Source organism: Dreissena polymorpha, chromosome 10 (genome assembly GCF_020536995.1).
Source record: "Dreissena polymorpha isolate Duluth1 chromosome 10, UMN_Dpol_1.0, whole genome shotgun sequence".
Classification (NCBI taxonomy): Eukaryota; Metazoa; Mollusca; class Bivalvia; order Myida; family Dreissenidae; genus Dreissena; species Dreissena polymorpha.
This window is the reverse complement of record NC_068364.1, coordinates 46,469,305-46,496,137: the sequence shown is the minus strand read 5'-3', so window position 1 is coordinate 46,496,137 and position 26,833 is coordinate 46,469,305. Positions and strand designations below refer to the sequence as shown.

The 26,833-nt window shown below is 33.4% G+C and overlaps 2 protein-coding genes and 1 long non-coding RNA gene across 5 annotated transcripts in view; 2 read left to right on the top strand and 1 right to left on the bottom strand.

Annotated features, from left to right (window-relative positions):
* Positions 1-26,833, bottom strand: part of LOC127847456 (protocadherin Fat 4-like) — a 303,771-nt gene that overhangs the window by 229,075 nt on the left and 47,863 nt on the right. The gene's annotated exons all lie outside the window — the stretch shown is intronic.
* Positions 1,172-3,508, top strand: LOC127849086 (uncharacterized). Its single transcript, XM_052381809.1, has 3 exons — positions 1,172-1,389; positions 1,783-2,835; positions 2,945-3,508. Exons 1-3 carry the CDS (start codon positions 1,375-1,377, stop codon positions 3,506-3,508), a joined length of 1,632 nt encoding a protein of 543 aa, XP_052237769.1. The 5' UTR covers positions 1,172-1,374.
* On the top strand, positions 3,766-5,710 carry LOC127847469 (uncharacterized). 2 transcript variants are annotated; one of them, XR_008033977.1, is made up of 3 exons: positions 3,766-3,829; positions 3,984-4,060; positions 4,641-5,710. It is a non-coding gene; the product is annotated as an uncharacterized LOC127847469 (long non-coding RNA). The 2 variants fall into 2 exon arrangements; XR_008033976.1 differs by lacking the exon at positions 3,766-3,829 and having other exon boundaries at positions 3,840-4,060.

The window sequence follows — 26,833 nt, the reverse complement described above, 5'->3', positions numbered from 1 at the left end:
CGCATAATTGGTGTATTCATGTATATTCCTTCTTTCGGTGTAACTGAATATAATATCTGTCTCATAGAATGCATAAATGGGCATCATATGTCATCGTCAAATTAGACGAGAAAATGCACCAAGTTATGCCCATGGCTGGGTTCACTAATTAGTTATGTCTATGGTAAGCACATGCAGCACTGTTAATTTGTGTATATTTTCATGTAAATGACAGGTGAACTTTCATATATGCAGTTAAACAAACGTGGTCTCGCTTAATATTGGCATATATATGCACAAGATATGTAAGTCACACATAAAGCCATCCCGTATCAGGTAATTCAACTCATGTTAAAGTCAATCATCCAGACAGCCGTCACCCAATTTATTTGTCCATTATTGTATAAATTGGCATCTGCGTTGTATGAAGAGAGTCCTAAGTTTGACAATCGAGTAGAGTAGTCACGCTTTCTTGACGTGGTGGCCATGTCGGCCACCGCGATATAAAATTGTACTTCATGAACATTGGAAGCGTTGTGTTAGAAATTATTTAACAGAAATGAATCTCGATGAAAACAGAAATGAACTTTAGTTGTTACTGTGTATTATCAACGAACAACGTGTAATTACGTGACAACATGTACTTTTAATAGCGAGCTCGCTGAGCCGCCGTAGGCGGCTCGAGAGCTCGCATTACGACGGGACTGTAGTTGGACTGTAAATCTACACAGGTTGTTGTTTTGAAAAGTTTGGTATCTGCGCGCGCAACCGAACCTGATATCCGAAACCGGAACTGGAAATTTTGGAAGTAAATAACCAGCGTCTCCTGATTGATCATAATGATAAAATAGAAAAAAATGATCAAATTTACGGCTTTTAAATATTTTAAAATTCTTCTCTCTATTTATTATTATTGTTACTATATTTCGAATAAAGCATCAGCATTCTTCGTGTAAAACATTTGTCTTCATTCAGGGACTTCCCCGTTCGATGACGTCATCACAAAATGTATCCAAGTAACGAATGACGTCACCGTTTTGTGTGTACATAGCAAGTGTCAACACCGACCGCTACTCGCACTTTTTTATTAAAAATGATGACAAAACAAGTAAGTGCTATTATTTATTGGACGATTGCCATTGAGGAACAAACACGCAATTGGTTCGGCATGTACTCAGGTACCAAACTTTTTCAAACAACAATCTGCACAGTCAAATACTCGATTTCATTATCATTTCATATATCGTGACGTTACCCGTTTCCGATAGACACCTATTTCCGATAGGTTCCGATATTGCGCGTGTTTTTGTTTACTACATGACGTCACAGGTAAACAACTTGCAAGCAAGTGCGTTCGACATCGGCGATTTTTTGTAGCTCAACAATTTCGTGAAAATGCTGCGAATTAAGGTAACAAATTTACTTACTACAAGTGTATACGTTTTTAACTGGTTTCTGCTAAGTACACATTTGTTACTTAGTAAACAAGGTCTGAATACATCAATTAACTATGAACGCTCAATACGACAGCCATGTTTTGTTTCGTAAACTCCGCCCACTGTAATGTTATGGGTAAAGTTCCTCAGTGATTATTGTAAAATACTACACCCTACTGTAAACACGGGTTATAAATTAACATGTTCTGCTTAGACTTATTATATCGGAATGGATTTCGATTGCTCATAATATGGTTTTAGTTCTGTAAATTGACATCAATACATTGATAATCATACAACACATACTGCTACTCTGCTGGTATACAGCAAAGGCAAAAACTGAGGGAACAAATCATTTTGTTTAAAGCTTAAATCTCCGACTTCCCGCGGACCCACGCATGCAAGGCGGCGTTTGTATTCATCGACAACTCTAACTAGGGCATACATGGCAGTTAAAGAGGATAATATCCCCGTATATAGGGCTTCAAAGATATATGGAGTGCCTCTTACCACGTTGCGCGATCGCGTAGACAGTAGAGTGTCGGTTGATAGCGTAAAAAATGGACCCGCACCGCTGCTTAGCCTCAGTGAGGAACAGCTACTGGTCGAGCATGTGAAAGGTCTAGCGCGTGTCGGGTACGGGTACACTCGGGCAGAAATATGCTACAAGGCGTCCGACTTCGCTGTTTACCTTGGAAAACGGGGAAGGGAAGAGAAACCACTCAGTCTCAAATGGTTCTATGGCTTCATGGGCAGGTGGCCAGAACTCAAAGTTGTTAAGCCATTCGGACTTCCTGAACAACGAGCAAGGTGTGCTTCTAAGGAAGTGATCCTGAACTACTTTGAAGAACTGAAAACTATCTTCGACAAGTACGAGTTGCACAACAAACCTCACCTTGTGTACAACATCGACGAAAAGGGTATAAATACCGAATATAGACCACCAAATATTGTAGCTGGCTTCGATGCACGTCCTCAAGTGGTGATGGCCGAACGATCGAAAACGGTGACAGTGATCGGCGGAGGAAATGCTCTTGGTTCCCAGATACCGCCATTCTTTGTATTTCCCGGTCAACGGATGCTACCGGAGCTTATGGTCGGAAAGAGTGAAGGGACTGAAGGCATGATGACGCAATCTGGTTGGTCAAACAGCGAAGTGTTTCTTCGCTATATGAAGACACACTTCTTGAAATATGCCATGGGACGCAACCAAGAAGATACCACATTGGTGTTGTACGATGGCCACAAGAGTCACATCTCCATTGAACTCATTGAATGGGCAAAAGAGAACAGAATAATGCTATTCGTTCTACCACCTCACTGTTCCCATATTTTAAAGCCCATGGATGTCGGTTGTTTCGGCCCATTCCAAAAGAAATACAACCAGGAATGTTTAACGTACTCCAGACTGCACACCAATGTGTGACCCGGTACGATGTTTGCAATTGGCGTGCAAAGCATACACTGTAGCTCTGTCGCATGTCAACTTGCAAGCATCGTTCAGGAAGACTGGAATTTATCCGTTGCAGAATGCCATTGATGCGGTGACTAGTCTTGGCGATGCCATAGCACCTTCAGAGCTGTATGCAGCCACCTGTGAAAAGCTGGCTTCTGGTGCGGATAACATTATCCAACATGAGCCTGACATAAACGACGGTGCAAAGTTCTTCAGTGACTTCCCCACTGAAGTTTCGAAGAAAGTGTCCAAACCCCGCCGAAATATCCACAAGCTTGTTGGTGGCAAAGCAATGACGGAAGACAAAACGTTCAACGATGTGCGTCAATACATTGCCGAGTCCGCCAACCGCCCATCGACCGCTGGCAAGGCAACAACTACAGGCAGTCCAGTAGCAGGACCATCACGTGCAATACAGACCAGTGATGATGACTCCATGTCCTTAGATGAAGATGTGACGGACGATGAGAAATGTTGCGTGTGCAAGAAGTACAACTGCACTTCAAAAGATGGACAGTCTCTTGCAATTTACACATGGGCGCAATGTGATGTATGCCAACACTGGACACACCTTAAATACTGCACACCAGTCAGAGTAGTCCGGAGAAACACCTCTTTCAAATGCCCATGTTGTTAAATAAGTTTTTTTGTTGTTTTAAATTTGCGATTTCAATGAATATTGTTTCTTAATTGAATTTGTTTATAGTTTTAGTGCATTTGCAACGCTGTTTCGTAAGTCAGTGCTTGAAATGACGTCACGATATGACTATTCATGGAACTATCGGAAACCGGTGTCGCACTTCTGTTTTTACAGTTTTTGACGTCCGTTTGTTTTTATTGTTAACTTCCCTTATTTTGGCTCGTTGTTCCCGTTTTTCGTTGTAAATTACATTTTGAACATTCATCTTGACGATGCAGTGACAGAAAAGACGACAATAAACACAGACAATTTTTTAAGGTGAGTTTTATTGTTAAATTATCGGAAACTGGTAACGCTAGGATAGTGTTTTTCTTTCACTGTCTAAGCCATGCATTACATTTAAATTTAAAGGTGGTAAATCACATTTGAGTATCATTTCAACATGACCAAACTTTATTATCTGATATTGTAGATATCCAAGGTGCCTGAACCACGTGACTTTTTCGGCTATGTGTGGGACAATCGGATGTAAACAAAACGTCGCTTCAGGTAACCTTTTTGATAATTTCTTCATTATTTCAAAACCATTTTAAAAAAAAAACAAAGACGAGTGCCCGGTCATTGTCAAAAGACACAACTTTGGTAAGTTTGCGCTAAATTAATTAAGTAATTTTTCCAAAAAGTGCAACCGCGTGCTTGAAAACACACGAAGTGAAATGCTATGTGTGGTATATTTTTTATTCGATCAACAAAAACGTAGATTACAATATTGTCGAGGGTTTAAAAAAAAGGGGCGGACATTGTAATTCTTCATAGAGAAGCTACATACATTGTATATTTGCGCAAATACATCTGATTCGGAGTGTGTGTATGAAAATGTAATGATGCTATGTGTGGGACAAAATTTTTAAATGCTATGTGTGGTATACAAACTAAACTAGAGAATCGAAAGATTGACATTAACGTCAATTACATTTAAAGTCTGTCTGAATAACAAAAGTTGGTCAATAAACATTGTTGTTAGTGTTTTGCGCGCCTTAAATATGATAATCCTACGTTCATGTTACTATAAATTATCATGATTGTCGATAACTTATATTCATATTTTGTTTACTTTGTTTGCGAACAGTGTGGCAGAGAGGTCAAAACACGGTCGGGGATCTCCTAACACAAAGCCACCCACGCACGGACAGGAAAAAAGTTCCGTCGGGCAAACTTTTTCTTGTTTGTTTCTATAAAATTGATTGTTACAAAATGTTGAATTTTCAGTGAATTGTTACTGCCGACTAATGCACTTGTTTAATACACAAAATCGTAAGGATTATTTGTGCAAGATGTCATGTGAATATTATTGCAACAAAACTACAAAAAGTGTTAGTTGTGTGTTTTTTAGCAGGAATGTGTAGGCATTTTTTACTGTAACCAATTTAATAAATAAGCATAAAGAGATCATACAGCATTTTTAAACAAATAGACACTAGGATCAATGACATTTTTTTCTGGAAAATCATGTATTTGTATGTAAATCCTATTGAGCTATCTGATATATCACACATGCTATTTTTTAAGTTTAACAGTTTATATCAGTTGTATTTTGTTCTTTTCAGGGAGATTAAAGTATTTTTGGAAGCACCTTCAAGAGACGTACTGATATCTTTATCAATGAAAAGTTGTCATACAAACATGTATAGTAAATGTTCCAAAGTTTAAATGACTCTTTGATTTATTACCAGATGGTGCAAGTATTGCAGGGAAAGAAAACAATCAAAATAAACATTACATAAAAATTTGACATTTCAACAAATTGAACAACATTATATGATTTAATGTTAATTACTTGGTGCAGTGGTAACAAGATCTTGCAGCGCCCTTTCATGACCGGGGCGAATGAGTATTTTCATTAAACATCTCAAACTATTGTCAGTTATTCAACTTTCATTTGAATTTGAGTAAATTAAGTATTGATGCAATTCAATATGTTTGTTGGTATAATGACCCCCACAAGTCAAGACGTTTTGGCGATGATCATTTGTTATGACTTAATTGAAGCATTCATATGTTTGAATAGCAAGATTTGCAAATTCATAAATTGACTGATTACAATTTCTTTGTGAATACTAATGTACTTCTTTATGTATTTGGCGCTTTAATTTCTATTGTTACATGTGCATGCTAGTTATAAAGTAATGGTATTATTAATGACGTGTTTATTTTGATATACTGAAGATATTCATGGAGATAATATTGGAATAGACCACAAACAAGCATTATTGGATTCGAAGATGTTCAAATGGAGATGATATTGGAATAGACCACAAACAAGCATCATTGGATTTAAATTGTTATTTGTTATGAAACACCTGTTTTATTAACACACATTATCAGATTTTATATTCATCTAATCAATTTTAGTAATAACATAGATACAAAACCGATAAATATACACACATATCAATACACACACTTTGTTTTGCTTATGCAAAAATACACGTTAAATGGTATGTTTGCGTAGTTAGTTGAAATAGCTTTCCATAAACATCACAGAATGAAGCGGGGTCCCTGTCTCTGTCACTGTGGTTTTGATTTTTAACTTGCCACATATCACCTTCCGTGTGGTTTGATGGTGTTCATGTAGTTCTTACACAGCTTCGAACCTTAAAAGCGTTACAGATCTTTCGACTAATCCTTTTCAAGTCTGAAAAACAAAAGAAGTAAAACCCATTTTAAAGCATGTGCTCTTATTTTCTTTGTCATTCATTAAAATATGGACCAAATTCAATAATCAGGCAGAAATATCAATCATTATATTTATTTAAAGACAATAAATAAAACAAAGAAATATTATATTTCAACATAACATGTATGCTTTAATAAGAATTAAGTTCAGTTAAACATAAATTGGTTAATCATTACACGATTACTTCAGTATTCAATAATGTAACATTTGGTTAATTTGATATATTTTCAGGACAGACTAAAGTTTATGTTCTAGATTCTTACAAAACTGTGTTCAGATTAAATGCAGAATTCTTGTATACCACACATAGCATTTAAAAAATGTATCCAACACATAGCAGTATAACATTTATATACACACACACTCCGAATAAGATGTATTTGCGCAAACATACAATGTAAGTAGCTTCTCTATGAAGAATTACAATGTCCGCCCTATTTTTAAACCCTCGACAATATTATAATCAATGTTTTTGTTGATTGAACAAAAAATATACCACACATAGCATTTCACATCATGTGTTTTCAAACACGCGGTTGCACTTTTTGGAAAAAAATACTTAATTAATTTTGCGCAAACTTAACAAAGTTGTGTCTTTTGACAATGACCGGGCACTCGTCTTTGTTTTGTTTTTTAAATGGTTTTGAAATAATGAAGAAATTATCAAAAAGGTTACCTGAAGCGACGTTTTGTTTACATCCGATTGTCCCACACATAGCCGAAAAAGTCACGTGGTTCAGGCACCGTGATATCTATTCTCTTCTATTGCAAAAAATACAAGAATTTAGCTTACTTGTTATGCCTCACAAAATGGCATGATTCAAACAAATATTGCTACCTTTGACAATATCTCATAGTGAGGGAGATAGTGCTCTTATTGACATCTGGGCTAACCTTTCTGGTAAAGAACATTCTAAATTAATTATTTGATAATTACTACAAATACTAATAGTGTAATGTTTATAGATACTATAAAATGTGATTGATTCAAGCAATCAAAAGATGTGATCAAATGTGATTAACCATATTTAAAACATAAATTCAAATAAGATATAAATAACTTTGAGGTGGGTGACATGACAGTCGCTACCTTTAGTACAGTGCCTGACTTGACATTCTATACCTTGAGTACGGTGGGTGACGTGATAGTCGCTACCTTGAGTACGGTGGGTGACGTGACAGTCGCTAACTAAAATGACTTTTAAACAGTAGTTAGGAATATACAAATTAATTTAATCCTAGTATTTTGGTACTTAAAAAATATATACTTACAAGTGTAAAATTATCAAAGTGTTATATCAATGGTATTAAATAATATGTTTTGGTGGGTGACATAATTATCGCTGACCTACCTTGCATTTATTCCTCAATTATGGTAATTTGAAATTACTTTGACTTTAAATGCTCACAAAGGAAAATAAAACAAAAATGCTGCCTGGCCCTTGTGAAATCTAAGTACAGTATGCAACATGGAGAAATCATTGCTGATGCCAGTGAAAATTATAATTGAGAAGGTAGCAGCAGTTGGCTGTTCTAAATTTTTACATTGTAGGTTCTAGTTGATTGTTTAGTGTTTTAAGGAGGAAATGCCAAGGACATACATAATAGATTATTATATAGCTCCTTGGTATATACCAATCTTTGTTTGCTGCACAATTTGTTTATCACGGGTTTTCAATAAATAGGAACACCAGGGGTGTACAATGGACAATTTTTTTAATATTTACGCATGCGTTTTTGATATGTTTATTGGGGAGCCATATCCATCACACACGTACATGCGAAGTTTTACATGCATATCTATTATACTTTTTATATATGATGGTTTGTTTGTGCCCATGTATATTATTCAACAGAGCCTACTCTAAATGTCTGTTACTTTGTTTTATTGTCAAATATGCAGAATATAAACGACTGTATAATGTACAGAGGATTTTACAATAAATTGTACCTCATTCTGAAGATGCCTATCTGTTTGTAGAGACCGTCAGTGAAGTGTTTCTTTTTTATCTCACGAAAATTTCAATGATCAAATGAAGAAAGAAAAATTGTGTTGTCTCATTTTTTTTAAATATGTACTGAACACAAGTTTTGTATTTTGTATAAAACGTGTTGTGTTGATTTCGATATAATGTAAATTACAAAATAATCATATTTATGACTTAGGTCAACCACTAATTACATATGTTTATTCGTTCTGTTTCCTATATAAGTGCACTTCAATAAATTTAAACGATACTATAGAGTAACGGAAATTTAATAAACATTGAACAATATATTGTGTGAAGCAAACATTAAACAATAGCCGATACAGAGCTTTCGCGCTAAACATGCAGAAATGGATGACAATGGCATTATCTATACATAATATTTCTTAAGTGTGACATATATTACTTGTGAAAAATAGTGTTAACTGAGCATTTAGACCACACAAACTGTTCCTTTGCAGATTTACAATATTAACATAATATAATTTAGGCACACACATAAGTGCTAGCATTCTTTATAAAACCATTGCAATGAAATAAACACAATGGAAGTATAAATCCCAATCTCCCAACATGCCTGAAACGTTATATATGTTACAAGTAACGGATATTTTATCGTCACGGACATTTCTGCGATCGCATATACCAGAGGGGGTAATCACGTGATAGTCAAGATGACGACGTCCATACCGAGACAATTATTTTTCGCCGTTTTATACCCTTTATTACCTCTGTTTATTTTTTAAATGACGCTCACTTTCCAGCCATATCAGTAAAAGGTGATTAGCGTATATTTCGTATTTAAATTCGCTAAATATCTCGACTTGACTCCCCGCAAATTTTCTTAATGGAGCCCTAATTAGGTCATCCCGCTAAGAAATTTCGCACCGAGTAAAGTCGAAATGTAGAGCGAATATTACTATGAAATAGTAGCCAGTAACTTTCTTCCTAATATGGCTGGAAAATGAGCGGCATAAAAAAATAATACAAGTAATAAAGGGTATAAAACGACGAAAAATACCTGCCTCGGCAATGACGTCGCCATCTTGTTTGTCACGTGATTACCCCCTCTGATATACTATTCAACTTCTTTGACTTTAGCCCATTATTGTGTGGGTATATTCATTTATACCAGTAAACCGAAAGTTTAATTTATTATAAGCACTATTGCTAAATCTAATACTGTTCATAAAGGTTCTGAATATTCACGCGAGTGTTGTTTTCCAATTGAAACATTCTGTTTGACTTCCCCGTAGCAATTGGTGCTGCAATAGTTTACATTTACATATATACATATTTGTTTTCGAAGAAAATGCATTGTTTAAAACCAACAGTATCACAGAGGTTACTTATATGTGGATGGTATAATGTAATTAATATGAGAAGTCGACAGTAACGGACATTTAAATTAGATGTTTTGTTAAATCACTTTTGCTAACTATTTGATCTGAAATACCAAACTACGATTAATTTTTATTTTATATGAATGGGTTAATAATGTATAACAAGGATAGCCCGTGTTTTATATCGTCAATGTGTCGTTATTACCTGGCGACAGGCATTGTTCCTATTTATTGACGCAATATTCACCTTCGATATATTTTCTCTTCAGGTATACATAATTATCGAAGTATAGGTACCTTAATGGTTTAGATAATTACTTATTAAAATATTAGAGTTATTTAGTTACAAGGACTGTTCTGTTGCTCTTATCCGCAGTTGGTATTCAAACCATATATATTTTACCAGATTTGTGCAAAATAAGGTGATTTTATCTCAACTATACACAGTCGGCAAATTAATTAGCATCATTTTTACAAACAGAAACTTTTGTGGGCTTTTCAAACATAAACTCATTTGAGCTTTTGAACTGACAATATACTGTTCTAAATCATAACAAAATATACATTAAATGTAATTCTTTGTAAAATTTTCTTAAGCAAGGTATCATGCTATTATACAGCATTGCAGTTTACCTATATATTTTTTAAAAGGTCAGATAGCTTAATTGGAAGAGGAACCCAGGCCAATATCATATGATCAATATCATCAGATGGCTCATGGATGGATTCGGGTTCGAATGCCGATTTACGAAATCGTAATCCTGTCGTAGCGAATTATTTTTTTCCTATCGAAGTTAACACTTATGAATGACAAACACACAATCCGAAATAGATCTACGTTTATGATTCGTTCGATGCTTTAAAATATTTAAAAACAAATACTGTTAAAACCACCGCGTCAAAATTGTTGTCCCTAAAATACTGAGAGAAACTAGATCTATCTATCTAGATAGTATGTTTTATCTGAGAAATGACGTCACACTAGATACGTCATACATTGCGTAATCAAGTAAATGAAAATTATAAATACGGAAAGCTGGTTCGGTAATATATTTTAAAGAAGACAAAAAGGGTGATATATAAGATAACGATAACATTCATGATGCGTCCAAATAAATTTCAAAGGTCAAATATTAGAACATGTTAATCGGCGCGTAGGAATACATACTTACGGTTAGATCACGGTCACGTGATGTACTGCAGGATATCAACTAGTTTATCCGACCTTGCTTTATTTGGTCAATGTTTGCAACAGAGGCAGGAAAAATACATATTCTGGGTTATAAACTAACATTCATAACCAATTGGCACAACTTTGTCCCTTCTATCTTTCGTATAGTAGATATAGGGGTTTCGCTGAACATCTTTGAGCCCGGTACACATTTTAGGGACCATGTCTACTTGGCTTGTGCTAATATATTTTATTTAGAACTTGCGCTCTGTTGGTTTTTCCGCTTTCTGAGCGCCTGCGGGACGTGTAAAAGCATTGTAATGTAGACATTAATATTACCGGGATCTGATTAACGTTCACATTAATTTTCAGACAATACGTATTTCAAAACACACCTTTAAGTTAGGTCAAAGACAAGGGTTGTACACTATGCAGGGAAGTTGAAGACGGTAGTCAGTTGCTCTGGTGAACTACTTTTTGTCACTTAACAATTTTCAAAAGACTGTATCTGTTTATACATGTTCCTTATTTTGCTTTGTTTTTGGTAGATTTTTTTTATTATTGCTTGTTGTAAATTTTGAATGTTCAGATGTGTTACCTACTTTTTAACCAAGTTTTGAACTACTATTTTTTATGTAACCACTGTTAATATTTTGTGCACTTATATGTATATGTAGTTGTATCGTTTTGGATGTTACAGTTTTGATTTGAATAAAACCCTCAAAACAGACAAAAAAATAAAACATTTTCAAATGGATTGGACATAACTTATTATTTTTCCATGATCCTGTCACTGGTATTTATTATGAAATGGAGTCTTACAATACAAATAATGAGGAGGAAATCACAGACCAACCGACTATAAACAAGAGGGCCAAAATGGACATATGTCGCTCACCTGTTGACCATCGCTCTTTTTGGGATCTATATTCAGATTCGACTTCCATTGTGTCTAGGTCAGCGCTAAAGTGTATGTACTTGTATCAAAATGAGCGATTTTGGCTAATTTTCTTTATTAAGTGTCACCAAGATCAGTCACGTGAAGTTTTACAGAAAATAAATGGCATAGTGTAAGAAGTCGTTTAAAGGCATTTCTATTTTTAGCTCTGATGGCCATCTTGTTCAGTGGTGCAGAACGATTTTAGCCATTTGTTTAAAGGTCATCCAAGAATCATTCCTGTGCAGTTTGGTCAAGATCCAATAATTGGTTAAGAATGAGATGTCATTAAAGTGAAATATCTTTTTTTTAGCTCTTGTTGCCTAATTAAGCATTGGAGCGGAACTGCTATTTTAATGAGAAAAGAGGATCATCAACTGATCATTCCTGTAAAGTTTAATCCAAATCGAGTCATTGGTTTAGGATGGAATGTCGATTAAGTGCTCCTGTGACCTACTAGTATAATGCATGTTAACGGAACTAGTTATGTAACTTGGTAGAGTACCATCCGCGGATCATTCCTGTGAAGTTTGGTCAAGAGCCATGCATTGGTTAAATAGGAGATGTCGATTAAGTGGAAAATCATTTGTTTAGCTTATGTGACCTACTTATTCAGCGGAGCGGAACGATTTATATAACTTTTGTAGATGATTATCCACTGATCATTCCTGAAAATTTAATCAAAATCCAGTCAGCAGCTTCAGGGGACATGCTGTTTAAAGCAAATGTTGACGACGGACGGACGACGGACATCAGACCATCCTAAAAGCCCACCTTGAGCACTTCGTGCTCAGGAGAATAAAAAGCATGATTATTCTCTTAACAAAGCGCTGACCGCAGTTTTACTCCAATTTTTTGCATTGCAGCTTTCTGTTTTCATGTAATTTGTCGCTTCTCTCACAAAGACTAGCTAAAATGTAGTACGCATTGCTTGTCTGAAAACATTTCCAGGGAGGCATAATATTTGTTTACATGTGTGAATCCTCTGGTCTGGTCCAAGTTTAAGGTACAGCATGCCAACGGATTTAACCGATTTAAACCACCAATGCTTTCTGTAATATTAATTATGTTACTTTTAACATTAAATTTTTTATTAAGCGTTTAGGATAGAAATGTAATGTTTTAGACTAATTTCTGAACATGTATGTTAACAATATTAAAAATATTGCGATATCTTACGTTTTTTGTTACCGTTTTCGTAAATGTATAACAATGAATGATGATGGATTTTTTCATAGAATAAAATTATTTGTCCAACGAAAAGAAGCCTTTAATATAGATATGCGCTTCAAACAGCATTAAGTGAAGTATCTGAAAGCGTTCATTATTGTCGTCGGCATAATCTAAGTTAAATTCATATAAAGAAATAAATCTTTAACAAAAACATTTTGGCAACATAATGATCAGACCTGAAATAGCACATCACTATTTAAATAGTTGTACAATTAAAATCCAATATGCTTAGTTGAAATAGTTCATTGATTTTTATATTTCGTCATATTAATACTGAACTAGCTTTGCATAAACATATATCCTTTTCTTTGACATATGTTTTCTCTTAAAACACATGTGTAAACACAGATGATGGCATTGTCAACAATCTAGTTCATGATTATTCATACTTAGTCTGATAGCTTTATTATTATTTATTTTATATAAATTTCCAAAATTAGGTTGCATTTTCCCACGTGTGAAATTTTTGTTTAGTTTGATTCATTCGGATTAAATGCAGGAAAAAGGATCATAATTTGTGTTTTCATTTTATTATATTAATGGCTAATAAGTGTGTTTTTCAGCATTACGGGGAATTTTAAACAAAGCGCTTAAAAAACATATTCCTGGGATTGCATAACTTTTGTTAACATGTGTATACCCTGTTATCCATTCAGGACCATGTTTTATATTCAGCACGACTATAACGTTTTCTCAATATGTGTTCGATACATAAGAGTAAAGCTCTATTTGCTTCAGCGTTTATTTATGATATAAATAAAATGTTTTAAAGTACCCGTATTTACTAACCATGTACGTTAGCACAATTCCGAAAATTGTGATTTATTTTATATATTTTATTACCGTTTTCGTGAATGTATAAATATGTACCATGATGGGTTGAAATATTTTATTTATTTTTATGTTTCGTTATATTGATACTGATATAACTTTGCATAAAAATAAGTCCTTTTCTTAAGAAATTGCTTTCTCTTATAATAACATGTGTAAACACAGATGTTGGGAAAATAGCATTGGCAACAATCTAGTTGATAAAACATTGTATAATTATATCTGATTACCCATTCTTAGACGGATAGCTTTATTATCATGTATTTTTATATACATTTTCAGAATTAGGTTACATTTGCTACAGTCTGAAATGTATGGTTGGTTTAATTCATTCAGACTTGCTGGAAGAAAAAAGAACCAATAAGAAAGTTTTGAGTTGTCATGTTATTATATTAAGGGTTTGTTGCAGCTATGTGATCAGAATTTTAGATCGTGATAATTTCTTACATGCATTTATATTGTTTTCTACTAAAACAGTATTATGTCGAAGTATATGAACGCATTCTGTTGATGGGGTCAACTTAAATATCTTCATATACAATTAACAATATATAGTTAATGTAGATTTTATGTTGTACTTTTTATATAGAAAAAACGTCAACGCTTATTTTAAATTAACCTGATTCATCACCTATATTTTCTGGATAAATGTTAACTTCATAACATTGACACTCTCATTTGTACGAAAAACTGATTTTAATATCGCCATATAATTATGTAATATGCATACAGTGTACGCCTGAATACGCATCTATGGTAGTCAAATAAAACGCATGTAGAAAAATATACATTAAACCAAAATAGTTTAATTATTTCGCTTGCATGGACAAACTTATTCTTTCTGTATGTGTATGTCTAGAATTAGGTGGAATTTTGATCAAAGCGCTTTTTAAAACATATTCCTGGGGTTGCATAATTTGTTTTTGCTCGCGTATACCCTGTAATCCTTTCAGGACCATGTTTAATGTTCATGTCTTTAAAGTGTTTTAAATATGCGATCATTATATAAGAGTTAAACTCTATATGCTCCAGCCTTTATTTAGGATAGAAATATTATGTTTTAAAGTACATGTAGTTTCTGATCATGGGCGTTAACACAATTCAACTGTTGTGATATCTTTTACCGGTATATATTTTATAAGCGTTTTTGTGAATGTATATTTACGTACCATACTGGGTTTCAGCATAGCATACAAGTTACTTGTCCAACGAAAAGGAGCCTGTACTATGGGTTTGCCCTTAAATCAGCATTTAGTCGAAGTACCTGAACGCTTTCATTTTTGTCGTCGGATAATTTAAGTTCAATTTATATACAGAAGTAGTCTAAAACAATGATTTTGGCAACAAAATCGTTCACGCCGAGGGGCTATGTCACTTTTGAAGGGCCCAAATGGGCAATGTCTTCAAAAAAACATGAAATTAAGAATATAATTTGAACATATAATACTGGTATAAACTGGAAATATCTCACGGGAAATGTATTTATGTATTTTGAAATAAAAATCATTTTATAAATTTGTGTACATATTGATGTCATAACTTTGAGGTTCAATGCCACTGTAATGAAGGTAAACAAGGTGAAACTTCAGCTGCCATAGCGGCACAGCATTCCCATCATCAACCGCGCCTGGTCCTTTATTTACGGCCTATGACCAATTACCGATCAGCACAGCATAGAACATAACAAAACAACACACATAACAAAGGCCGTTGAATAAAGCTGGTGTCACCGCATTGGAACGGTCAATGCTAAGCATTGGGGGTTTGAACCGGTTTTAGAGCGCTCAACCTCACATTTGGCCCAGCGATATTCAAAACACATATACGTGTAAATAAACATTTACCTGATAGGATTGTAACACAAATTAAAAGGCAATAAAAGAGAACTACAAATGTTCAATTTAATTACAAATTAAATACTCTATGGTAAGAAGAAACCAGAACAACAGCGCTACAATTTTCTGAGGCACGATGCAATGAACGAACAAGTATCAATTACTTCCCATCTTTTGAAAAAAAAAGCTTTCAAGAAATAACCTCATATAGTTAATTATTCAGAGCATTGTCGCACATGGTCAGGAAGAAGATGCAATTATGGGTGTAAAGAGCCAAATTGTACACCTTGGTTGTGTATATTAATAGAACCGAAATATAAAGTAAGGAAAATAAGTATAACTTATATGATATTTACCACCTAAAAAAAATTCCTTTACAAGCAGTAAAATATGTATTGAAGAGAGAGAGGATTGTTGATAATCATATAAAACTTAAAGACATTTAGAAAGTAAACTATGTAGAATTATACAAATAAAAAATCATAAAAACAAAAACATCAAGACTGAGAGGTATATAAATGAATGCTAGCTAGTCGAAGTCAGCAACTCATTGTACATGGAAAGTTCTTTAAGTGTTTAAGTGTCCGAGTGTCGTATTTTAACACTTTTATCCGCAACAGGCCAAAGGCGCTGTCTCATATTGTTCGCTCGTATGACCCGTCATTCATTAGTTCGATTTGTACTTCGTGTTTTATTTCTTTTTAAACATTCTTATGATTTGTTTCGACCAAATTTCTCTTTTGTCGTTTTTAATATTTGGTTTATTGTACAAATATGTATCAGCATGAGGTATATGTAAAATACAAACAATTTTTATTTAAAATGGGAATCAATTGTCTTGTTGACATCAACAAGCTTTATAATAATGTATTTTTGCATACATTTTAAGAGTTCGGTTGCATTTTCCACAGTCTGAACTGTTATGTTTGGTTTCATTCTTTGGGACTTGCTGGAAGAAAAAAATATCAATAAAAAAGTTTTGTGTTGTCATGTTATTATATTAAGGGCTTGTTGCAGAAATGTGATCACAGTATTAGAATCTGATAATTTTATTTAGGAATTTATATTGTTTTCTACTAAAACAGTATCATGTCGAAGTATATGAATGAATTCTCTTTATGGGGTCAATTTAAATATCTTCTTATAAAACTTGACATAAACATTTAACCATAATAGTTTAATTATTTTGATTGCGTGGACAAACGTATTCTTTCTATATGTGTGTATGTCCAGCATTAGGTGGAATTTTGAACAAAGCGCTTTTTAAAACATATTCCTGGGGTTGCATAATTTTTTATTCCTCGTGTATACCCTGTAATCCTTTCAGGACCATGTTTTATGTTCAGCATGCCTTTAACGTGTTTTAAATATTCGATCATTATATAAGAGTAAAACTCTAGTTTCTACGGCCTTTATTTAGGATAGAAATGTTATGTATTAAAGAACATGTAATTTCTGATAGTGGACGTTAACAAATTAAAAAGTTGTGATATCTTTTATATATTTTATTACCGTTTTTGTGAATGTATATTTACGTACCCTGCTGGGTTTCAGCACAGCATACAAGTACTTGTCCAACGAAAAGAAGGCTGCGCTATGGGTTTGCCCTTAAATCAGCATTAAGTCGAAGTACCTTAAAGCTTTAATGTTTGTCGTCGGATAATTTAAGTTCAATTTATATAAAGAAATAAGTCTATAACAATGATTTTGGCAACAAAAACGTTGACAACTTTAATAGTATATCACCATTTAAACAGATGCAAAATTTAAATCCAACTGCTAAGATGAACTAGTTTTTTTGTTTCGTCATATTAATACTGAATGAACTTTGCATAAAAACCATTTTCTTTAACAAATGCTTTCTCTAATAATCACATGTGTAAACACAGATGTTGGGAAAGTAGCATTGCCAACAATCTAGTTCATAATATTATCTGATTATTCATACTTACACGGATAGCTTTATTTTTATTTATTTTATCTACATTTTCAGAATAAGGTTGCATTTTCAACATTGTGAAATGTTATGGTTGGTGTTTAGTTGTGAGCGTTAGCTCACAACTAATGTAGAGAGGCAGTTTTGCAATTCAGTCTGCTTTAGCTAGGCTATGAACGATAACTGCAAGTAAGTCTGCTGTAAGCTATGCTATGAACGATAACCACTTCCTGCCTGCACTACCTGCATTGACATTATGCAGAAGACGAATGTTAGGAGCGTCTGCGCTACTACTGCAGTGTGTGTATTTAATCAATAGTGTTTAACAGCTTGTAAGACGACATTGGCAAGTCTAGTGTTTATCATTGAAATCTGTACATATTGGCTGCTTTCAGAGAAAACGGGCCTTAATGCATGTCAAATATGATTAGCCTGTACACATTGAGCCTGTGTAATTCGCACAAGCTAATCAAGGACGACACTTTCTGATTGTATGGTGTTTTTCGTTTAAAGACAGTATCTGGTACTGGGATGACAATTAATGCATATGCAAAAAGCCCTGTTTTCCCAAAATGAAGCTTAAATTATCTTTTTTATTTATGTTATAAAAAAACCATCTCAACCTGTGCTTTAAGACACACTCTTTATAAATTGAATGGGGTGTATTCATTTCAAACTTGCGATATAAAATGCTATAACATAATTTTGAAAACTGAGTTGCGTCTAAGATTATACAACAGCGAACAACTTCAGTGCCCCTAGCGCTTTGATATTCACACGGACTTGCTGGAAGAAAAGAACGTATCAATAAAAAGTTTTGTGTTGCCATGTTATTATATTAAGGGCGTGTTGCAGCCATGTGATCAAAGTTTTAGCTTCTGTTATTTTCTTTCATACATTTAGTTTGTTTTCTACCAAAACAGTATTATGTCGAAGTATATAAACGCATTCTCTTGATGGTGTCAAATTAAATATCTATATCTATATAAAATTTAATGATATACAAAATGAAGATGTTATGATGTATTTTAATACCAAAAAAAAACGTTAACATATTCACGTATATTGTAAATTGACTTGACTCACTACTTATTTGTTCTGGTTAATATTAAACTTATATCATTGAAACTCTCATTTGTACGAAATAATATGATATCGCCTTATTGTTATGTAAGAATTATATGCAAACAGTGTACGCCTGAATAAACATATATGGTATACAAATAAAAACGCATAAAGGAATATATACATTTTACCATAATAGTTGAATTATTTTGCATGCATGGACAAGCTGATAATTTCTATGCGTGTGTATTTCCATCATTACGGGGAATTTTAAACAAAGCGTTTAAAACATATTCATGTGGTTGCATAACGTTTGTTTACACGTGTTACCCCTGGAATCCATTCAGGACCATGTTTATGTTCAGCATGTCTATAACATTTTCTAAATATATATTCGTTATATAAGAGTATAACTCTAGTTGCCCGAGCGTTTATTTAGGATATAAATGTTATGTTTAAAGCACCTGTAATTACTGATCATGTGCCTTAACACAATTACGAAAATTGTAATATCTTTTATATATTTTATTACCGTTGATAATTATATACCATGATATATTTCAGCATAGCAAACAGGTATTTGTCCAACGAAAAGAAGACTACAATGGGTTTGCCCTTAAATGATCATTAAGTCGAAGTACCTGAACGCTTTCATTTTTGTCGTCGGATAATTTAAGTTCATGGACAAACTGATACTTTCTATGTGTGTGTATTTTCAGCATAATGGGGGATTCCAAACTAAGCGCTTTTCTAAACATATTTCGAGAATTATATGATTGTTGTTTACACGTATATAAACTGTAATTCATTCGGGACCCTGTTTTGTGTACAGCATGCCTACATAACTTTTACTACCTATGTGTTCATTGTTACGGTTAAATCTGAAGTTGCTCCAGCGTTTTATAGGATAGAAATGTTGATCTTACGTTTAAAATTGTTAATAATAAATTTACGTTTTAAATTCTGAGCATGTATGTCAACAAAATTTCAGAAGTTGTGATATTTTTATACATATTTTAACCGTTAAATGTTTAATTATGTGCCGTGTTGGATTTTAGCATAGTATACGAGTATTTGTCCTATGAAAAGGAGCCTGTACTATAGGTATGCCCATATGTAAGTTTTTAGTCAAAGACCCTGAAAGCTTCCATTTATTTGACGTCTCGATAATGCAGGGTTCGTTTAAATATAGAAATAAATATATAACAGCCATTTTGGCAATACAACTGAACACATATTACACGTATACACACAGATGTTGCGAGAATAGCATTGTCAACAATCAAAATAAGATCTGAATTAGCCAAAAGGAGGTTCTCATAACGAAGATTAAAATATTTATAAACTTCGCTCATTCAGACAGTTTTGTTCTTAATTTTCAAACGGGTTATTGACGAGCATTTTTGAAGAACAGATAAAGACATGTTTTAAATTTTGCTGAAAAAATGGTAATACAAAAAAAACGAGTATGCTCTAACTTTTGTATATTTTTAAACAAATATTGACAATTATAAGACCAATTTTCGTTTAAAATGGTAAAAATAAACTTTTTAGCACAATCAATCTTTAATATGACCAACAACACAACTAAAACGACCAAAGAATTAGTTTGACTCATACTATAATTGTTGTTATATAATGTTGACGCTGTAATACAATTTTAATATTCGAATTTGAATTAAATGACTATATACCGTTAAAATTGGTAAGCGCAGCAAGATCAAAATCAGCGTTAAGGTGCTGAGCTTCTTAAGTCTGTAATTGCTACCATTAACTGCGTAGCAGTTTCCGGTTTAGAAAAGAAAACTTAGTGTTTTTGGACAAGTCGAAATTTTGAAATGTATTTCTTATATATTAAACAACAAAACAACGAAATGTAAAATGTACAGACATCTGCAGCTTTCGAAACTTGTTCTTTACAGGGTCCAACCGAAAACATATATTATTGGTTTAGAAGAATAAAATCCACATATTTTAAAATGCGCCCTAAGGCTGGATTTCATAACCACATACATACTTTTTTTAAAGAAAAATCATGAAAAATGCATGTTCTATTGTAAAACGTCTTCAAATGTATTAATATACTTGCTATATCATGCTCTACAAGCATACCAATTTTTAAAGCGGAATAGTTAACAGGTAATTAATAATTAATTAAGAGAATTAAGTCACCTTCGCCATAATGGTCGAGGTCGACTTAACTCTGCAAAATTGAATTTCGGCTTCGCCCAACGGTCGCGATAGTATTTATATATATATATATATATATATATATATATCTATCTTAAATATCTTATGTCAGATGTCAAATATGTAATTGATAGTTTAACATGACGAATTTGCCTCTTGCAATTGGAAGCGTAGATCTATACCGTCAAGTATTATATTATAAGTATTTTTATTATTTCGTTTATGACTAGCCATCACTCGCATTTTACTCCTAAGACAATAAAATGGCGGTTAATAAAACCGATCAATTATGTGTTTAGATGTGTTAAATACTGAATACTTCTGTACGAACTATATACAGATCACCCTTACAGTTACATTACACATAAAATTGAAGTCTCACAATCATTTCGTCATGTCGATATATGTTGAACACCCTCATTCTTGTCGACTGTGTGCGCTTATGATCAATTTAATGTTTGATCTGCGTAACGCCTGCCTAACATCAAAAAACAAATTATGTGCAGTGTTGTCTTTTTTAAAGATTGTGTTATATTGCAAACAATAATAACGTATCATTTCGTTGCTGATATAATGATTATAACATTTATTTAGTCGTAAAATATTTGGCATAATAGATGAATATTAAGAATCACTCACTCAACTCGTGTTGCTAAAAAACGGTGATATAATTATTGACTGGATATGTGCCATATATCTCGACAAATACCAGTAAGAGCATCCCATTAAAGTGTCACTGGCAATCGTATTTATTCAACAAGTGGTTATACAAGCACAAGAGATATTTAATAAACTTATCAAACTTAAAGAACATTCGCAAATATCACTGTTGATTTATTGACATACAGTTTAATAACGCCAGGCAATTCTCAAGTGGCCGTACCATACGGAGTTTGTCTTCTATTGTAGACTAAAGTAGATCATCATCATTATCATCATCATCATCATCATCATCATCATCATCATCATCATCATCATCATCATCATCATCATCATCATCATCATCATCATCATCATCATCATCATCATCATCATCATCATCATCATCATCATCATCATCATCATCATCATCATCATCATCATCATCATCATTATTATCATCATAATCATCGTCATCATCATTATCATCATCATTATCACCATCATCATTATTATCATCATCATCAAGATGCATGCATTCATCCATCCATTCGTCAATCCTTTCATTCGTCCGTCCGTCCGTGCGTCTGTCAATTAATCTATATATCCATCCATTGATCTATCCATCCAAGCATCCATCTATCCTTCCGTCCATCATTTGATCCATCCATCCATTTATCATTCCATCCATCAATCCATCCTTCTACCCATCCTTCTACCTATCCATCTATCCATCCATACATCCATCCACCCATCACTCCATCCATCCATATATCCATTTATCCATGCGATTTTTTATAACCGCTCAATTAAAATTATATTACAGCAATCTAAATTTATCAATAAAAATATTATAATTGAATTGCTTTTATTGCAAGAGTATAAATCATACCTTCACAATTAGTTCAAATGTTAAAATTACTTAAATTCGGCACATCGAAGTAATCATGATGTTATACTTTCGATGCCTAGCAAAGCAGATTGTGTCATGTTTTAGTATGCTTATTCTGTGAAGTCATTTTAGTGCACAGTACAGCACAGTCATGTACTGGTACATGCGCATGTAGATACGTTAAACACCTGTGTGTTTATGTTTTTGCTCTTTATTGTTTTATTCAATGACTATGACTATCATTAATCTTCATCCAAATTAATCACACAATACGCTTGTTTGTCAATTTTCTCAGATATATTACTTCATTTTTTCTACTTTATTTTAATAAACGACCACTCAATGGTCTTTAAAATCATTAATGATACAATGAGATAGATAATTAAGTTATAAATCCCGAGAAGTGCGTACTTATCAAACAAAACCGAACCGATTCGTGGCAGAATATCTTTACTAAATATTGATAAATTACTTACAATTAAATGATAAAACTAAATGGACAATTATTTGAAAGGAACACATAAGCTACATATTAAACGAATTCGTAATACAAAACCGCATTGGCATGTTATTTATGACAGTATTTTGTTTTCAACGAGTGGCTATATAACAAAATCTTTCACGACAAGCCCATTTCAACAAGTACTATATTCGTTTAATATGCCTAGCTCCAGAAGAGAATCTTAAGTTTAGTCATGCTTAAATTAAATCTATAAATTTAATCTCCATCTGCAAATCATATGATACGTTTTTGTAAATCGGGTAAACACGTACTTTCGGAAAAACGACGTTGATGAATAATATGCCTAAATATAAGAATAAATGTTACTAAAGAATTACCTCTTTTTGAGATGTTGTTTACTTAGAAAACTAATTCCACAGCAACAAAATATAAAACAAATACATTTATAAGATGTAAAGTGCAATCAACTACATTTCACCATGATTGTTCTTATTTCTAAATCAGTTCCTTTTTCGCGGCTACAGAAGGAAAAAGAAATCAGTCCCTTTGTTAAGTTAGTATTCGAACTAGAAAATGCCGGTTCGGTTTAAACAATAATCCTATGCAAGCGCGAAGAAAAAACATAAATAAAAAAACAAAATAATAGGTATTTGAACTGAAAAATAATTGCTGTACTTGAAATAGCTTCAAGACTCACGGTTTAGTGGTATCGGTTGGTAAAATAAGCAAAAAGCCAACAGAAACAAAGTTGTCAAAAAATATGATGTTACATGTATGTCAACATATAGAAGTAATATTACCCAGTTCTGCGATAATTTCACTAACTTTTACATTGTTATAACCTGCTTAGACTAACCAACTATTTGTTACTTAATCATTGTGTAGTTTTTGAAACCCATTTTGCTTACACAAAAGTATATATTCTTCTTTTCAAAATTAATTTTATCCATGTGTCCCTCTGTACTGCCAAATCGACAATACGAACATGCTAATTACGACTATTTGTGTTTTTTTTATATACGATTCATGTCGTTTAAATTACTTAGAAATACCATAATATTTATATGTAGGGGTAAAGTACTTAGGATTACAATTATAATTATAAGTAGGGTTGCATCTATACAATAACCGGTCACCATACAAGGTAGCATTCGTGGCATGAGTTTAACATCCAACACTGAGTTTTCATTTATGAGTTTTTTTTAGAAATCCCACCTTTTTCGTAGGGTCAAACAGGTAAAAAGATGCTAAAAATGAAATAATTTTATGATCAATTCACATTTATCTAGCGACAGTGATTTCTTAAACTCACACGCAATCAGATACGGCCTAACTGATTTACAAATTAATTGCATAACATGAACACATGACATGCTTTACTTGTTCTGCACTTCGGGATAAAACGATTATGTGTCTAAGGTGCCGAATTGGGATGCTTAACGTCTTGTAACTCGTCATTTGTACGGCAGTACACGTGTACCGCTTTTATTAAACAACATATTAATTTATTCTTAGGTCTTCAGTTGAACATTTAAATCGTAGATGTTTTTAATTTTCATGTTTATTTTATTATAAAAGATTCTCCTTCATTAGCTCGTCAATTAGTGTCCATTTGTTTACAGTTGAGTTACTATTAAAACTATGTACTACAAATAATCAAATATTGCATGTTGATGGGTGTATGCATTTTGAATTTTAAAACCATGCGACTTGATTTCCCCTTGCGTCCCGAGCCTAACGCGGAGGTAAATATAATATAAATGTCATTCAATATATTGTAAGAGACTTATAATTGTGTACACGCCGGATCAAACTGACCTGTGAAAATTACCACAAAGCATTATGGGAACTGTGACGAACTATTTTCGATATCCAACATGAATGTGGCATTGCCTTAAAATTTCGGTTTTAAGCATCATAAAATTGTATCACATCAGATTATTATGGACTAAATCACTAGGTCAGTTGGTATAGTGGTGTACTTGTTTCCCGGGGCCGTGGGCTCAAATCTCATGCCAGCCTTCAGGAAGTTACAAGCATTTGTACATGTATAAATACGCCGGGATTTTTAATTGGTGTAGTTGTCTAAAAAGTATTTAATACAAGATTTGCCAAGATCCTAGGCGACCACATTTTTCAGAAGATGGCAAGTGCTTTTCACATAATTATTTTACTTTAAGGACATGTACGAGGGTACAAGTATATTTTTATTAGACGCTGTGATAAATGAAACAATCCAATTCGAGATAACATAAAATGTGTTTTGGGCAGATGCTATTTTGGATAGACATTACTTTGTTCAAATGATATCTAAGCAAAGTTTATATATGTGCATTAAACTTATAAAATTAAAATACCATACCACCGAAAATGTTCGACAGTGAGCAGCCATTTTTACAAACGGTCGTACAATCGTACTTATGCCATGTTCTGATTTAATTGCAAGACTAGTGTTCCACGTTTGCAGGCGGATGTGGGTTGCAACAAAGAAGCATTGTTTAACCACAACGAAGTAAATGTTTTTGTAAGGGATGCAGATCAACAAACATACTCACTTCTTACCTTAGGTCACATACCATATTATAAGTATAATTATTATTTCCTCTATGACTAGCTATAACTCGTATTTCACAATTATGAAAATAAATAGAAGGTTAATATGAGTGATCAATAATGTTTTAAGATGTATTTAAAACTGTAAACTTCTGTACGCCCTTTGTACAGATCACCCATGCAGTCAACTTAAATTGACGTTTCGCAATCATTTCGACATGCTTTAAAGACACACACCTTATTATGAAATACATGGCATAGTAAATATAATTATTAATAAGAAACATATTTTATCTATCCCGATTAGAATATATCTGGTGGTTACAAGGTAGAAATCCGTCTTTTTGCGCGTAAAGACTTAAAAATAATCGCGTTTTTCGAAAAGGACGGTTACGTCTAGAAATCCTACTTTCGCTTTTAAAGCGTTACCGTTTGAAAAATAATAAATTACTTGCTAACTAGGCTATAGATTTAATTTAATCTATGCCAATTAGAATTAACCTGGTGGTTACAAGGTAGAAATCCGTCGTTTTGCGCTTTAAAATTAAAAATAATCGCGATTGTCGAAATTGACGAAGACGTATAGAAATCCTACTTTCGGTTTTAAAATTAAAAAAAATAATAATAAATTACTCGCTAACATGGCTATAGATTTAATGACAATTTTGCATACTTTCAAATTAAATCTATATATATCGATTAACATGTATTTTATTTCAGGTGTGTGGCTTTAAATACTCCACACCTTGATTGTTTTCGACTGTGTGCTTATGAATTACATTAATGTCTGATCTGCATAACGCCTGCATAATATTATAAGACAAAACATGTGCATAACCGAGTGTATTCAAATCAATATTTGAAGACAAATGGATGGGGGATATCAAATCATCATCATCATCATCATCATCATCATCATCATCATCATCATCATCATCATCATCATCATCATCATCATCATCATCATCATCATCATCATCATTATCATCATCATCATCATCATCATCATCATCATCATTATCATCATCGTACTCCTCCTCCACCTCATCATCACCATCATAATCATCATAATAATACTATTCAGAAGCAGCAACAGCAGCACCATCAAAAGTCAAATCAGCATCAGCATCATAATAAAAACAATCCTCATCTTCCTCATCATCTTCCTCCTCCTCCTCCTCCTCATCCTCATCATCCTCATCATCCTCATCATCCTCATCATCCTCATCCTCATCATCCTCATCCTCATCATCCTCATCCTCATCAAATCATCATCCTCATCATTCTCCTCCTCCTCATCCTCCTCCTCATCATCCTCATCCTCCTCATCATCATCCTCATCATCCTCCTCCTCCTCATCATCATCATTATCATCATCATCATCATCATCATCATGTTCATCATCATCACCATCATCATTATCATCATCATCATCATCATCATCATCATCATCATCATCATCATCATCGTCATCATCATCGTCGTCATCATCATCATTATCATCATAAT